Source organism: Lepidochelys olivacea, assembly GCF_965140295.1.
Source record: "Lepidochelys olivacea isolate rLepOli2 genome assembly, chromosome: 20".
In the NCBI taxonomy this organism is placed as follows: domain Eukaryota; kingdom Metazoa; phylum Chordata; order Testudines; family Cheloniidae; genus Lepidochelys; species Lepidochelys olivacea.
In genome coordinates, this window is record NC_140430.1 from 736,773 (window position 1) to 751,899 (window position 15,127).

Here is a 15,127-nt window from a genome sequence, read left to right on the forward strand (position 1 = left end):
GGGCAGAGGAGGTCAGACCCAGGAAGGTGGAAGCTGTGTGAGCTGTGTGTCCTGAAGACAGGCTGCTCACAGAAAGGCGACTGCCCCAGAGTCCTGACTGGCTTCATGGGGAGCAGTTCCAGAGCATCGCCCAGGGACTCCGTGACAGGGACACCCTGACATTAGCACCCCACTTCCTCCCCCTCCGCCTGCACAGCAAACAGGAGGCTCCGGGGAGCAGCTCCAAGGCAGAGGGCAGGAGCAGCACAGGGCAGTGGGGGGTGGGACAGTTGAACTGCCTGGCAGTTGATAGCCTGCTGGGCGGCTGCCACACAGGGATCTTAGGGGAGCTGACAGGGGGGCTGCTGGTCCACCCTGGTTTCAAGTCCCCATCAGGTAACGCTAACGGGCTGCTCTTTCTGCAAGCAGTGGACAAATCAGGTGGCTGCCAAACAAGGTTATAAGGGGGTACTGCACAACTTTAAATGAGTATGTTCTCTAATTGATCAGTTAAGAGTTACTGTAGATGATTTGTTGCAGAGTGGTAGCCATGTTAGTCTGTATCAGCAAAAAGAACAAGGAGTACTTGTGGCACCTTAGAGACTAACAGATTTATAAAAGCTTACGCTCAAATAAATTTGTTAGTCTCTAAGGTGCCACAAGTACTCCTCATTCTTTTTGTAAATGATTTGTACAGAAGCAAACATTACAAAGTGCATACGTTACAGCACAGTGAGAATTATTTTATTGCATATCCGACGATATGAGACTGAACTGGAGCCCAGTATAATGGGACTTGTATGTGCCGTAACTTTATTTCTGAAAACTTGGCCTGTTCAAGGTTTTTCCAGGGCTCCTTTGTCAGGCAGCATCCATCAAACACAAGTTTCCAAGTTGGATAAAAGACTTGCTGCCAGAAATAGGTCCAGCTTGAAGGATCTGCAGCCACATGTTCTAAGAAATAAAATGCCCCACCCTGGGGGGAAAAAACAATTTAGAAATATTTTAGAAATGAAGGAACTGATATGCAGTTTGCATAACTTTTCTTTGTGTTCTTAAAACTCAGTTTCTGTTCTGCCTTTTCTCCCTCAGTAATTTATACACTTGGAATTGAGGCTTTCTTTGCATACATTTCAATAAGTATCAAAATACTCCCTCCCCTCCCAAGTTGTTCTTTTAATCCTGTACATTTTAAAATAAACAGAAAATTACATATTTTTGCAGAGGTGTTTAAAATCCATATCAATAAGTTCTAAAAAAGACAAAAAATGTGCTTGCTTAGGACCTGGTTTCTTTAACTCTATTTATCTTTCACAGTAATCAGTACTTTGTGTTTTTATTCAGAGTAAAACTACTAGGATGTGGTTTTCAAAGGAGCCTGAGAGAGAGAGATATGCTTAAATCCCATTAAAATGAATTGGGAATACTTAGGTCCCTTTTAAAAATCCCACCATTAAGGTTGAAATTTCTGTAGAGGAATGGAGCAGTTGAGAATCAGGACCAGGGAGTTTTAACCTAGATGGAATGCTTTATAGAAAGTTATGAGCAAATAAAGAAAGGGAATGGAATTAAAGGAATGGTTATTTCAACCTTACGGTTTAGATCAGCCCTTATTTTTAGATGTTAAGTGATTTGTCCAAAATAACATAGCGAGTCTGTAGCAGAGCAGGAGTAGAACCTAGATCTCCTGACTAGCAGAACTGAGATCTCCTGTCCATTGGACCATGCTGTCTAGGAAAGCTCTAATATTTCACCTATAACATCCTAAAACTTTAAACTTCACTGACTTAATATTTTATCCATATCTGGTGTAGATGAAAATGACCAATCTTGATATCTCCCATGTAAAATTTAAATACTTTTTTTGGGTAGGGGGCTGTGTTAACTGACACAAGATGTTTCACCATGCTAGATGGAAAATTTGCTTTTTTCTAACAGAAAAATCCCTTGTAGGGAAAAAAATTAAAATTCTGCCTTAAATTGCATGTGTCCCAATTGCCATTGAAGTTAGTGGGAGTTGAATGCACAAAACACAGTTGGCTTAAGACTAATGGGGCAAAGTGACCAGTATGCTCCTACTGCTTTGCATCTCTTTGATATGCAAAGTAGATACAAGTCCAGTTTAATTGGCCAGATAAACGAGATTTGTGGCAGCTTTGCATCTCCAGAGTGGCAAAAAGCTGAAGGTCACTGGTGAATCTGGTCCAGTGGCTGTAGAATAGGTAATAATAATATAGGAAATATCTTTTTTTAAATACTCACAGGCCTGAGTACTCTCAAAACTTCTTTCAAGACACCCTCTATGCTTTGCACTGAGCACAGGACCAAGGTGCAAACCACTGCATCCATAGAGCTGTCAGCCACTTGGTTCAAGTCCTCCCCTGGGGCCACCAGGAAGCGCTGAAACTGCAGGTGCTGGTTCTGTGCCATGCTCTTGGAGAGACTGCGCTGGAAGTTGAGGTTTGTGTCAGTGCAGGTAATTTTGCAGCCAGGTGGGTAGAATTGGAAGTTGGCGCCAGTGCCGGTCCCAATCTCCAGCAAAGTCAGTTCCCCCGCGGGGCCTGCAAACTCCTGCAGGTTGCCGAACAGCTCTTGTTTGTGCCCTGATGCCCTCCGGTTGTAACTTGCAGTTAACTTCTCTAATAAGAAAGGAAAGAATATCTTCTTACAGAATGGGTCCCACATGCCCAGGAATGATAGCAGGTATATGGGCAGGGCAAGCAGCTGAATGCTAACACGGAGAAACAGGACCACTGCCTTTTCCATTCCCGCTTCTCAGTAGGACCTGCCCTGAAAAGAGCCTGCTTGTTTAAAAATAAGATCCCTTGAAGTTTAGGCAGAATGCAGAGTGAGTATCAAGCAGCTCTGTTCACTCTTGGGATTATTTTCTGCTCTTTGTACTCATCTGCTAGGCGGCTTCTACAGCCAATTTCAAAATCCAGTGTAAAGGTCCTGGCTGAAACTTGAGCAAAAAAGACCAGCTGCTCTGTTAGGAACAACTGACGCAGTCTGGAAGCTGGTTGGTTATATGATGAACTGATACAGGCTGGCTCCTGCATTGTGGAACTTGATTGATGCAACATGCTGCAAATCCCAGAAGCTTAACGGTTAGCAAGTTTCAGATAACAATTTCCGGCCTCTCTCTTAAAGCAGCCCTGTCTCATTTTCAATGTTGTGGCTAAGGGTTTATCCAGAAGGTGAGAGACCCTGGGTCCAGACCCATGCTCCAACTTCTCTTTCATTATTTAGCCACAGGGGAACAGCTTCAACAGGAATTCCTGTTTTTCCCTAGTCTGTGAATCACTCTGGGGGTTAGGCGGGAAAGAGATGTCCTAGTGCTTAGAGTGAAGCAGAAACTTAGGTGGCTTGGGAACTTGTACTCTGAAAGCTTAGGTGCTGAGTGAGCTTAAGTACCTACAGCGTGTTAGGGTTCTCCCGAGACTTATTTCCACTTGGTTCCCAGAGAACTCTGTTTGACTCCAGTCTCAACACTCAGGTGCTTTTATTTGGCATACAGCCTCTATGTGGAGTTGATCAGGCTCAAATGTAGGAGGTGGGTATAGGGCGTACAACACATTCAAAGTTACACAGCAAGCCTCTTCCTTTATATACATTACACAATACAGTGCATCACATTTTTGGGGTTGGCTTGGTCATTTTGTAGGAACCAGTCCCTCTTCTACAGCATGTTCTGTCCATGCCCAACTTGCTCTTCACTTCATCTTGTGTTCCAGTCTTCTCTTATCCATTGTTAGCTTGTTTTCAGTAAATGATTCTCTGTGTATTTTCCCTCTTATTTTAGCTAGCTCAGACATTCTGTCTTTCAGCTTAGTGACCTGTTTACTTATCTTAGTACAAACTTTCTGTTTTCAGCCTGCTGATCTAGTTACCTTCTTTATCCTGTCTTCCAAGAAATGAGGCTTCCCCCATCTTTAATTACTAGTGTTAAGCTAGGCTTTCACAGGGTTTGGCAAGAGTTTTGTGGATCACAGTGGAGCCAAAACTGGAACTTAGGTGCACCTACGTTCCTTTGTGGAGTCTACCCCTTCTCTATACTCTGCATCAAGCACTGCACCAGGATTCAGCAGAGAACTTGGACTACCACAAAATCTCAATTTGGAGGTACTGATTCTCAGCGATTTTCCTGAAAAGAAACTTCTCAAAGTCGGGGTCTGTGCATATCACTCGGCATCCCAACAGATAGAACTGGAAGCTGGCTGCAATGCCACAACTGATACCCAGCAGCACCAGCTCCTCTGTGGTGTTTGTAAACTCCTGCGAGCTGCTCAAGAGCTCCTGTTTCTGGTCAGAGGTCTTTCTGTTGTAAATGATGGTGAATCTTTCCATGACAGGTGGGAAAAATATCTTCTTGCTGCAGATGAGGTGTCTCAGTCTCAGGAACAAAAGCAGATATACAAGCAGGGCAAGGAACTGCTGTAGGAGCATAATTAGCAGCATTGCTGTCAGCAGAGAGGAGAGTTTGGACCTGACCAAGCTAACAGTGGTGTGGAAGAAATAGTCATGTCAGATGTTGGGGGAATTCTGTTGCTCTTTTGCATTTCTTACAAGCTGTAGTCATGGAGCTGTACCAAAATGTACTTGCCACACATCAAAGGAATCCAGCTTGAGGCAGCTATTGTGATAATGCCCTAACAGAAATTTCTTGGCTCCATTTTTATTCTGCAGGAGGTGCTATCCCAACCCCTTAAACTATAGAAGATATTGCTGCTGCCCCCAACATCAAGCATAACCTTTCCCTGCATGGAAACAGGTGTTATTTTTAGTAGGTTGCATTTTTTTCAATTCCCGCCCCCCAGACATTCTTGTTAAACCCTGGATTTGTGCTGGAAATGGCCCGCCTTGATTATCATACACATTGTAAGGAGAGTGATCACTTTGGATAAGCTATTACCAACAGGAGAGTGGGTTTGTGTGTGGGGGAGGGGGGGAGAAAACCTGGATTTGTGCTGGAAATGGCCCACCTTGATTATCATACACATTGTAAGGAGAATGATCACTTTACATAAGCTATTACCAGCAGGAGAGTGGGGTGGGGGGAGAGAAAACCTTTTGTAGTGATAAACACCCATTTTTTCATGGTCTGTGTGTATAAAAGCATCTTCTGTATTTTCCACAGTATGCATCCGATGAAGTGAGCTGTAGCTCACAAAAGCTTATGCTCAAATAAATTGGTTAGTCTCTAAGGTGCCACAAGTACTCCTTTTCTTCTTACTCTTCCTTGACTTTAGACTACAGTGAAACAAGATACAGCCTGGAGCTGCACAGACAAATAAATGAGAATTCAGGATAACTTACATTCCCATACACAGAGGGTTGTTTGTTTTTTGTTTTTTGTAGATGGTTTAATCATATGATCCAGGAGGCACTTTAGACTGTTTTAAGATGCTATGGATTTTGTTAATATGGGTTTTACAGAATCCTTCAATATGAAGACTTGCTACATAAGCAAAGTCTCTTCACTTCCATGACAACATCAAATTATTAACGTACAGGCTGCAAGAAGCCAACTTTTGGTTCCTGGCAGGTAGAAAATCAGAACATTGCCCTGATTTCACAACACTTTAGTTGTCAAGTCTCTTAGATGCAGGGAGGCCATGCTGTAAGTGGGGATGTTTCTGCCTGTCCAGAGGGTGGGGAAGCAGTGGCAGGGCTTTCCCTCTAGCAGTGATATCACAGCATCCTGCATGGCCAATTAAATCTGACTAGGTCTCCTGGGAGAAATCATTTGCCAAAAAAATATATATATTTTCAGTAAATTGTATATGTAGCTGCCTGATTTTGCATCAAGTCAGTTCCATCATGCTCACCTCTATGAAGGGGACTGGTGTAACCAGCAAGTGGGAACAAGAGGAAAAGGGGGAAGATTTTGTTTTTGTGGTGTATGTAGCAATATAGCTGTGAGCTAGATTTTGTGATTCCATTTTCAGTGCCCTTCTCTTTACATGTAAGCAGCTTCTCTCCTGGGAGGAAGGGCTGTGTGTCAATTCAGGATGGCTTTTACAGAGCAAGTAACACATATACACCAAAAAGAAAAGGAGTACTTGTGGCACCTTAGAGACTAACCAATTTATTTGAGGATTAGCTTTCTTGAGCTACAGCTCACTTCATCGGATGCATACTGTGGAAAGTGTAGAAGATCTTTTATACACACAAAGCATGAAAAAATACCTCTCCCCACCCCACTCTCCTGCTGGCAATAGCTTATCTAAAGTGATCACTCTCCTTACAATGTGTATGATAATCAAGTTGGGACATTCCCAGCACAAATCCAGGTTTTCTCCAGAAAATCAGAAATCCTGGATTTGTGCTGGAAATGGCCCAACTTGATTATCATACACATTGTAAGGAGAGTGATCACTTTAGATAAGCTATTACCAACAGGAGAGTGGGGTGGGAGGAGGTATTTTTTCATGCTTTGTGTGTATAAAAGATCTTCTACACTTTCCACAGTATGCATCTGATGAAGTGAGCTGTAGCTCACGAAAGCTTATGCTCAAATAAATTGGTTAGTCTCTAAGGTGCCACAAGTACTCCTTTTCTTTTTGCGAATACAGACTAAACACGGCTGTTACTCTGAAACCTGACATATACACCATGCTTTCATATAGACTTTTAAGTTTGAGCTTTGTTTTCCTTTAACTGTTTGTCTGCTCTAAAAGATAAATCAATACAAAATGGCACTTGGTGCCTCATTGCTACTAATAAAGGCGGGCCTGTCACACAAGGCCTTCAGTTACATCTCTGTAACCTGGTGTTTTACAATCATGCTGTGACGTTATGAGTGTAATATAATATCTCATTGAAAGGTGACACAGGGCCAGAAAGAGTTAATTAACTCACAGACTGACCTGACTGATGGCCCAACTTTAGAGGCTGGTTAGGAAGATATGTAAATGAATAGAGCTTTGAAATGCAAGCCTGCATTGTTAGAGATAGAAGGATAGATGTTTGCTCAGGTCTTGTGATGTAAGCAAACAAGTCTTGTCTATTGCTATGGCTTTGATTCAAAGATCAAAAAAGGAGTATTAATATTTAGGAAGACACTTGGGTGGAAAAGTATTATTGTCTATATGTCTTTTTGAAGGTTGTGGTAACGTGTATCTGAATTGTTTAATGAATAAATTACCCTATGCTAATTGCCATGATGTATGGGAGGAGGAAAGTTAAGCTTATTGTTTTCTCAGGCCAAAAGGCTGCTGGAAATTTGTAAAAACCTTGGGACACGATCCATCTTCATCTCAGATCTGCTTTGGGTTTCAAGAGTGGGAAACCTTAAGCCATAAGGATTGAGATCCCCAGTCACTGACTGGAGTCACCCTGAATATGGACATTGGACTATAACCTGTATACTGTTTCTAAAAGGACTTTTGGCAACTACAAGCTCATCTCTGCTATGTATCTGAACCTCAAGAAGTGTGGCTGCCTGATGATGCTGCCCATGGGAGCCAGCTGAGGTCACTCAATTAGGGTGAACTGCAAACAGAATGGGGCAGACAAATCCCCAAAGCTGGTGGATATTACAATACTTAGATTTACCAAGGCAGCACAAAACAACTTCTATATTACCTCATTGGTTGATCAGAAGTCTAAATAATGCAGTTCCCTTAAAGTGCCCAGCCTCAGGCCTCCATCCAGACACACCTGTCAGATATGATGATTACTGAAAATCTTATCTCATTATATAAAAGAAAAAGGTTCTTCCAATCCCAGAGGATCAGCCACACACCCAGGTCCAACTATAACTTAGATCCTACCCAAAATACACACCTATAGCCAATTCTTATTAACTAAACTAAAATTTATTAAAAAAGAAAGAGAGAGAGTTGGTTAAAAGATCAATATACGTACAGACTTGAATTCACTTCTCGAGGAAGTAATAGGGCTGCTGGGACATGAAGCAGGGCAGCAACAGGCACTGAGCAGGGACCCAGAATGCCTTCTGCTCACCCACCCCCTTCCCACAAGACCTATCGAGAGAGCTGCATGGTGGGAGAGCTGCCCGACAGCGCTGCTCTCATCAGCGGTGGAGGTGCTGCTAGTGTAAACGCTCTGACGCCTGAGGAATTGAGTGAGGACACAAACCAGCGCTTTACTTTCACCAGTTCCCTGTCACCGGTTCAACTTACAGCACAAAAACTCTACAAGTGTAGACATACCCTAAGAAAGTACCTTTTTCTGTTTGTTTATACACAGTAAAGTGCACATTATTCTACTCTGTGTCCTGCACTTGGTTATCAGCGTGATAGCACTTGAAACAGAAGCCTTAAACTAGTTAAAACCACCTGCTAATGGGCCAGATTTTTCAAAATGGATCAGGATTAGATTTTCAAATGCTCGAGTCGATGTTTGAGGCCAGATTTTTGCACACACCCCCCCAATATAATATCTCAGCACCAGCAATTCCCATTGTGACACTTATGTCCAGTTTTCAAAAGGGCTCAGCATCCTGAAAGGTCTTAGAAATCTGGCCCATATTATTTAGGGCTGAACTGATGGGTTACTTTATGGCTAATTAAACTTATCAACTAGCCCCGTCTAGTCTTATGGTTACTTGAAGAAGGAGGTGTTGCTAGAGCAATTGTATGGCAATGAATGTTTGAAAGAGCTTGGGAGGTGGAATGGAAGCTGCAGGTTAATATGCTTGATGTTCTTTGTCAGGTACTAGGTTCCCCAACAGAGACTAGGGAAGCATGGACAGTGTTCTTGCTGTGGAGCCAAGTGTAACCAAGAATTAGCCCAGGACTCCTTCACCAAAGTAAGTCATGTTGGTGTTAGCAGTTTGCAACTATGTGTGGTGGAGGGTGAGACCCAAGTGCAAGATGGACACCTGAGAGGCCTCTCATCTCTGTACATACAGGTGATGCATGTAAACCATTCCTGAAACAGGTTGTGTTCGGCTTTGTGTATTTGTCAGTTTTACATGTGATACTTGCTGAATTATGTAACTGCAGCCAAGGAAGGTGTGATCTGCAGCAAAGGAAGATGTTTAGGTATGGATTTTTTATCTCTTCCTTGCGGCTAGGCCCATGTGATTGCTGTTTTCGGTGAACCCTGTATGTGATTAAGTAGATGATGAATAAGTATTGGAATGAGAACTTGCCTTCAAAAGCTGCACTGTCCAGAGTGCAGATCATAGCCTGTTTCATTAGAGTGCATGTCTAAAGGGAAGTCTGCCCTGACTTCTGATCTGGTAGAAGAGGTCTAGAGATTAGATCATGGGACTGAAAGACAAGACTCATGGGGTACTATTCCACTCCTGCCACTGTCCTCCTGTGTGACCTTGGCTGAGTCACTTCATCTGTGCCTCAACTTCTCATCTCTAAACTATGGATAATATTAATCTTGCTAACTCCTTAATGAGAAGTACTAGGAAGTCTGTGGGATCAATATTTGTAAAATGCTTTGAGATCCTTGGTTGCAAGGTGCATAGTATTATAAAAGTGCATAGTATATTGATAGTCTGTCCCACCTGAAACTTTGATGCAAATTTGTTTAATTTCAGAAAATTTATTCAAGTTTGAGCGTATGGTCTTGTTCCTGTAGTTGCCTTTCTTTCTATCAATTACTGAGTGAAATCCATTTATTCCAGTATTGATCTCCTGGGTTAGACTTAGTGGGCCAAATTCTGAATTTCGCCTTATACTAATCTGGGAAAAAACACTCTACAGGGGCTAGTGTTTACAAAAATTAGTTACCTGCTCCCCCTATTGGTAACAGAGCAGAGGATATAATCAAAGTACAGTATTTTCAACTTTATTGAGAAGCCTATGTCTCTGAAGCAACACCGTGGTTCTGTAGCAATTACAAAAGACAAACAAAACAAAAGGAATTGTATCAAAAGTACTTCCAGTGCAGCCTGAGTGGATATGTCTGGTGCTTAGGTTTTTCCTTCTATTCTCTTTCAGTAGGATATGAGCTCCCTGCCACTTGGAGGCCCCAAGCTACTCTGTTGGCCTTAACTAGTGTTAATTACTCTGCTATAATAGGAGCATTTCGTTGTGCAGATTGCTGTTTCAAATCTGATTTAGACTGATGAGCCCGGATTCCCAAAGGAACATAGGCATTGCAAGCCCAAGCAACATGGTGCCCAGAAAGTCACAGGAACAACACTGAGATCCACAAAGCTTGACTTAGGCACCGAGGCTCTGTATATGATGAACAGGGAATGATCAGTGCTTTAGAATGTGATCCACAAAAACTGGCAGGACAGTCAGTGAAAAATGCTGACCACTGTGATCAGAGCTTTGTCTAAAACCTGGGAGGAGCCTGACTGGCACATGGACAAACCTGACACCATAGTTAGGATAAGCTATGGATGCTCAGTAAATTTTCCCTGTTATTCTCATAAACCCAAGGCAATTTGGCTGGGCAGCTAATTGCTAAATAAGTATTGCTCTGACATTATAAGGCCGCTATTCAGGGGTAAATACCCTTAGGAATTGGAAGGAACCACAGTGCTGAAGTGACCTTGTTTCTCAGTGCATGGAGTTAGTTATTTCACAGCATATCCAATTATATGGGGACGAGTAGGGTTCCAGGACATGGGGGCGTCTATGTGCCGCAACTTCAGTTCCGAGAACCCTGCCTTCTCCAGGTCCTTCCAGGTCTCTCTGGTCAGGCAGCACCCGTCTCCCAAATATCTCCAGGTTGGGTTGTAGATCTGTTGCCAAAAGTAGCCCCAGCTGGAATGATCTGCAGCCACATGCTCCAAGAAATACAAAGCACCACCCTGGGAAACAAAGCAATCAAAATGCTTCAGGAACAAACAAAGGCTCTTAAAATCACCAACAACATCTCCCTTCCACTTTGGAGACACAACTCTTGGATCAAACTCCCCACATTCTGGCCATGTTTGGTTCAGGCTCACTTCTAACTATTATGTTTTCAGAAACTGCTACCCATTATCAATTATGCATGGAGGCCAGTCAGCATTCCACCATGTTCTAAAAGGGCTTCTAAATTTAACCGGCCAAAAGTGGTGCCTTAGGCACCGACTCCATGGGTGCTCCAGGGCTGGAGCACCCAAGGGGAAAATTTGGTGGGTGCAGAGCATCCAACAGCAGCTCCCCGCCCCACCCCCGGCTGCAGCTCACCTCCGCTCCGCCTCCTTCCCTGAACACGCCGCCCCGCTCTGCTTCTCTGCCCCCCCACGGCTTCCCACGAATCAGCTGTTCGCGCGGGAAGCCTGGGAGGGCTGAGAAGCAGGCGGCGGCTTTGCACTCAGGCCCAGGGAGGCGGAAGTGAGCTGGGACGGGGGGGGGGGGGGCGGAGGGGGCGCAAGGAGGGCCGTCTGTGCCGCAGCAGATAACCCGGGGGGGGCGGGGCATGCAAGGGAACTGCTCCTCGCCCCAGCTCACCTCCGCCACCCTCAGCTTGAGTGTGAAGCCACCGCCTGCTTCTCAGCCCTCCTTGGCTTTCCGCCGAACAGCTGGTTCACGGGAAGCCGGGGGTGGGTGGGTGGGTGGGTGAGGTGAACTGGGGCCAGGCGCAGGACCGGGAGCTGCCGGTGGGTGCTCTGCACCCACCAAATTTTCCCCATGGGTGCTCCAGTCCTGGAGCACGCACGGAGTCAGCGCCTAAGGCTCCACTTTTAATGTGATCAGTGGAGGGAGCAGCCGCTCCCCCTGCTCCTCCCCAGCTACGCTACTCCGCCCCTTGGAGCCAGAGGGACCTGCTGGATGCTTCCTGGGAGCTGCTCCAGGTAAGCATCACTGGGACTCCCCACCTCGCCCCCTGGCAGGTTCCTCTGGCTCTTAGGGGTGGGGTGGGCACCCACTACAGTGGCCCACGAGACCCTCCTGCCCAGTTCGGGGGGGGGGGTGTCAAGGAACGCAGGGGGTTGGATGGGGCAGGAGTCCTGGGGGACAGGGGGGGAAACGACCCCCTCGTGGGGTGAGGAGGGAACCAGTTGTTAAGATTTTGGCAGCTCATCACTGCCTGTTCCCAAGTGATATAAGCCAAACCAGTCGTTTTCAACCTTTTTTAATTTGTGGATCCCTAACACGTTTTGAACCCTAACCCTAACCCTTTGGAAATTTTAGACCTAGTCTGTAGACCCCAGGGGTCTGTGGAATACAGGTAGAAAACCACTGAGTTAAGCCAAAAAAGGCATTGTTACACCAGAATAAGAGTGTCATACTGGTATAATTATATCTATTTAAATTTACATCTTAAGTTATAATGAACAAAGTTGCCCATGTAGATGAGGTCCAAGGGTGAGATACTAAAAGCAATAAGCAATGAGGTTATCGGTGAATATACAGCATTAACTTAGTTTGACATAGATATTACAGGACACAGGATAGTGCAGTCCAAGGGATATCTACAAATACGTTAGTAATGCTGCAGGGTCCAGAGCATCTGGCAGGCATGTGCTGACAGGCAATATTGTTAGTAAAGAGAGAGAGTGAGTTTGGGGAGAAGAAAAGCTGGCAGTGAAAGAGGAGGAGTGCTGGGTAATTTAAACTAAACTTCCTGCTCAGCCTGGGATTCCACCCCCTCAAAATGCACAGCCACCCACCCCTCCATTCATTGTTCTACTCTGGACAGATGTGTCCTATGTTATCATGAAGTCCCTACCGCCTGCTTGAGAGTTCCTGAAATCACACACTCATGAGCTCTGTTTGAAGTGAGGGTGTTCCTTCAGAATTCCTCCTGAGTTCCCACCTTTTGCTGAACAAAGGTTCAGAGAACAGGAGTACTGGAAATTCTGGGCTATTGGATGAACAGTGAGCATTGCAGTAAGAACACTTGCGGGTAGGGCACCAGAACAGCCATCCAGTTTCCCTCTAACAAGTGGATTTCGTGCAACAAGGCTGCCAGCTGTTCTAGCCGTCAGGTTGTACTATAGTTCTGCCGCTCCTGCTCTGCATGGTGACAGAATTCAGTTGCCAGAACTACAAAGGCAAGGGCTTATTTTTAATTCCCTCTCACCTTAATTAGGAAAAATAGCAAAGGTTCAGCCAGGTAGAATTCCAGCCTCGGTTGCTGCTCAGCCTGCCAGGTAAGAGTGGGATAACTTTCATCTTAATGAGAAAGTTACTTGCAGTTTCACTTCCACATTCAGACAATGGCAATTGTATGAGCCCACTTCTTAGCTTTGTGTTATGAGATCCATGGACTAGAAAGATGGCACATTTGTGCTTGATTCTTAAGCTTAAAGGGGGGTGGGAAATAAAGGGTAACATTTTCAGAAGCACTGAAATAAGTTAGGTGTCTAAGTCTCATTTTTAAAAGAGGAACATAGGTCCTGAAGTCACTTAGGTGCTTCTGAATATTTGACACCAAGTCCATTAAGGGATATAGTTGGATAGTTTGGGCTTCAGATAAGATGCTTTATGAATAATTTGTAGCATGCTTGCATGTTTTAATTAAGCTAAACCATCTAGTGCTTTTGTGGCTTAAAAGAATTTTAAGCAAACAGCTGTTTGAATGTAACTATCCCCCTGCTATATAGGGTTTGCACTCCAATCATTGCAGCATTGTGATAGTGCATGTGAACCAAAATTTGAACTGCCTGTTAACAGGAGTGGAACAGATGAGCCTGTTTTCATTATCAGCATCATTGTGATTTTTTTAAAGTTGATTCAGTCATAGCTAAGCCTAAGCAACTCACTAGCTGGTCAGGTCTGTCTCCTTACAGGAACAAGGGAGAGAATGTTGTATTGGCTTTTATTTCGATGTTAGCCACATAAAGTAAGTCAAGGCAGCCCAACGATAGCCATCTTATAAGTGTGTGTGATAAACACTGAAATGGTGTTAAGTGACACAGCAAAGGAAATGAAGGTGCGTGGCTTGGTTCTGTCTGTTTTCCTTTTACTCCTTTCTGTTCAGAAAACTGCTGGCTTCCAGGCAAACACATACAAATAAATGCTGTAGGTGATGAAGGTTTGGATTGTGGCTAGCCCATCCAGTGGGCATTTGGAGTCTCTGCTCGTAGGGGAGCACAGGGACTTCTCCCTCTCTCTATCCCTGCAGGATATATCTCCAAAGGGGGAGGGGAGAATGTGGGTCATGGCTTTACCCCTGCACACTAGGCCACTCGGGGGAGGGATGCGTCTCTGGGTAGGTGGCTCCCCACACACTCCCACTAGGCATTTCTTTGCATGGCACAGCTTGGCCCATAAACAAAATAGCACCCCCCCCAATGGTACTCATACTCACCAGCCTGAGCACTCGCAAGACTTCTCTCAGGACCTGCTCGATGCTGCGCACCGAGCACAGCACCAAGGTGCAAACCACCACATCCATGGAGTCGTCAGCCACTGGGAGCAGGTCCTCACCGGAGGCCACCATGAACCGTTGAAACCGGAGGTGTGGGCTGTCAGAAATGCTCTTGAGGAGGAACCCCTCAAAGTTGGGGTTGGGATCAGTGCATGTCACCCGGCATCCGGGTGGGTAGAACTGGAAGTTGGCGCCTGTGCCTGTGCCTATTTCCAGCAGCCTGAGCTCCCTCGAAGGGCCTGCAAACTCCCCCAGGTTGCTGAACAGGTCCTGTTTCTGTTGGAAGAGTTTGCGGTTGTAGATAGTGGAGCACTTGGCCATGAGATATGGGAAGATCTTCTTACAGAGGGGGTCCCATAAGCCCAGATAAGAGAGCAGGTAGACAGGCAGGGTGAGGAGCTGGATGCATCGCTGGAGGAGAGGGATCAGCACCATCAGTGCAAAGAGGAGAATGCAAGAATCCTCAATCCTGGCTGTAAACACCACCAAAGCCACTGCTGTGTTCCAACTTTACTGAGCATTTCCTTCTCGCTCTCCTGGCCAGCTGACTCATGCTGAACTGGTTATATCTGGTTTCTCCAGCTGGCTGTCCTCCTAATTCTATCTTAAAGAGACAGAGCATTGTTTAGTCATAATTCTTCCTACAAGCACAACTGAAGCGGGATGCAGTGAGGATAGAAATTGATTTATTTGCTTACATAATGTTGGACTCAATCCTTCAAGGTCCTGGGTGCTGTGGCCTGGTGGAGCAAAGCACTTAAGTATATGCTTAACTTTAAACATAGGAGTCGTTCTACTGAAGCTAATGCTACTACTCACGAGTTGAAAGCTAAGCACGGGTTTAAGTGCTTTGCTGAAGTGGGCCAGAGCACTCACCACCTTGCAGGACTGAGCCCATTGTCAG

The 15,127-nt window shown here is 44.9% G+C and overlaps 2 protein-coding genes across 2 annotated transcripts; both read right to left on the minus strand.

Moving 5' to 3' along the window:
* Positions 1 to 697: 697 nt before the first annotated feature.
* On the minus strand, positions 698 to 2,986 carry LOC311510560 (thiol S-methyltransferase TMT1A-like). Its single transcript, XM_084610308.1, has 2 exons — positions 2,242 to 2,986; positions 698 to 955 (listed from the first exon to the last, which is right to left on the minus strand). Exons 1-2 carry the CDS (start codon positions 2,743 to 2,745, stop codon positions 719 to 721), a joined length of 741 nt encoding a protein of 246 aa, XP_084466434.1. The 5' UTR covers positions 2,746 to 2,986; the 3' UTR covers positions 698 to 718.
* A 6,751-nt stretch (positions 2,987 to 9,737) lies between these two features.
* On the minus strand, positions 9,738 to 14,766 carry LOC311510561 (thiol S-methyltransferase TMT1A-like). Its single transcript, XM_084610309.1, has 2 exons — positions 14,164 to 14,766; positions 9,738 to 10,729 (listed from the first exon to the last, which is right to left on the minus strand). The coding sequence occupies exons 1-2, from the start codon at positions 14,656 to 14,658 to the stop codon at positions 10,493 to 10,495; spliced, it is 732 nt and encodes a 243-aa protein (XP_084466435.1). The 5' UTR covers positions 14,659 to 14,766; the 3' UTR covers positions 9,738 to 10,492.
* Positions 14,767 to 15,127: the final 361 nt, after the last annotated feature.

What these genes read in the sequence shown, in the direction of transcription:
- LOC311510560 (XM_084610308.1), bottom strand. Translation starts at nt 2,745, where the DNA reads ATGGAAAAGGCAGTGGTCCTGTTTCTCCGTGTTAGCATTCAGCTGCTT. An exon ending in TTTTGAGAGTACTCAGGCCT is followed by an intron (nt 956 to 2,241) that starts GTGAGTATTTAA and finishes TTTTCCCCCCAG; the next exon opens with GGTGGGGCATTTTATTTCTT.
- LOC311510561 (XM_084610309.1), bottom strand. Translation starts at nt 14,658, where the DNA reads ATGGTGCTGATCCCTCTCCTCCAGCGATGCATCCAGCTCCTCACCCTG. An exon ending in TCTTGCGAGTGCTCAGGCTG is followed by an intron (nt 10,730 to 14,163) that starts GTGAGTATGAGT and finishes TTTGTTTCCCAG; the next exon opens with GGTGGTGCTTTGTATTTCTT.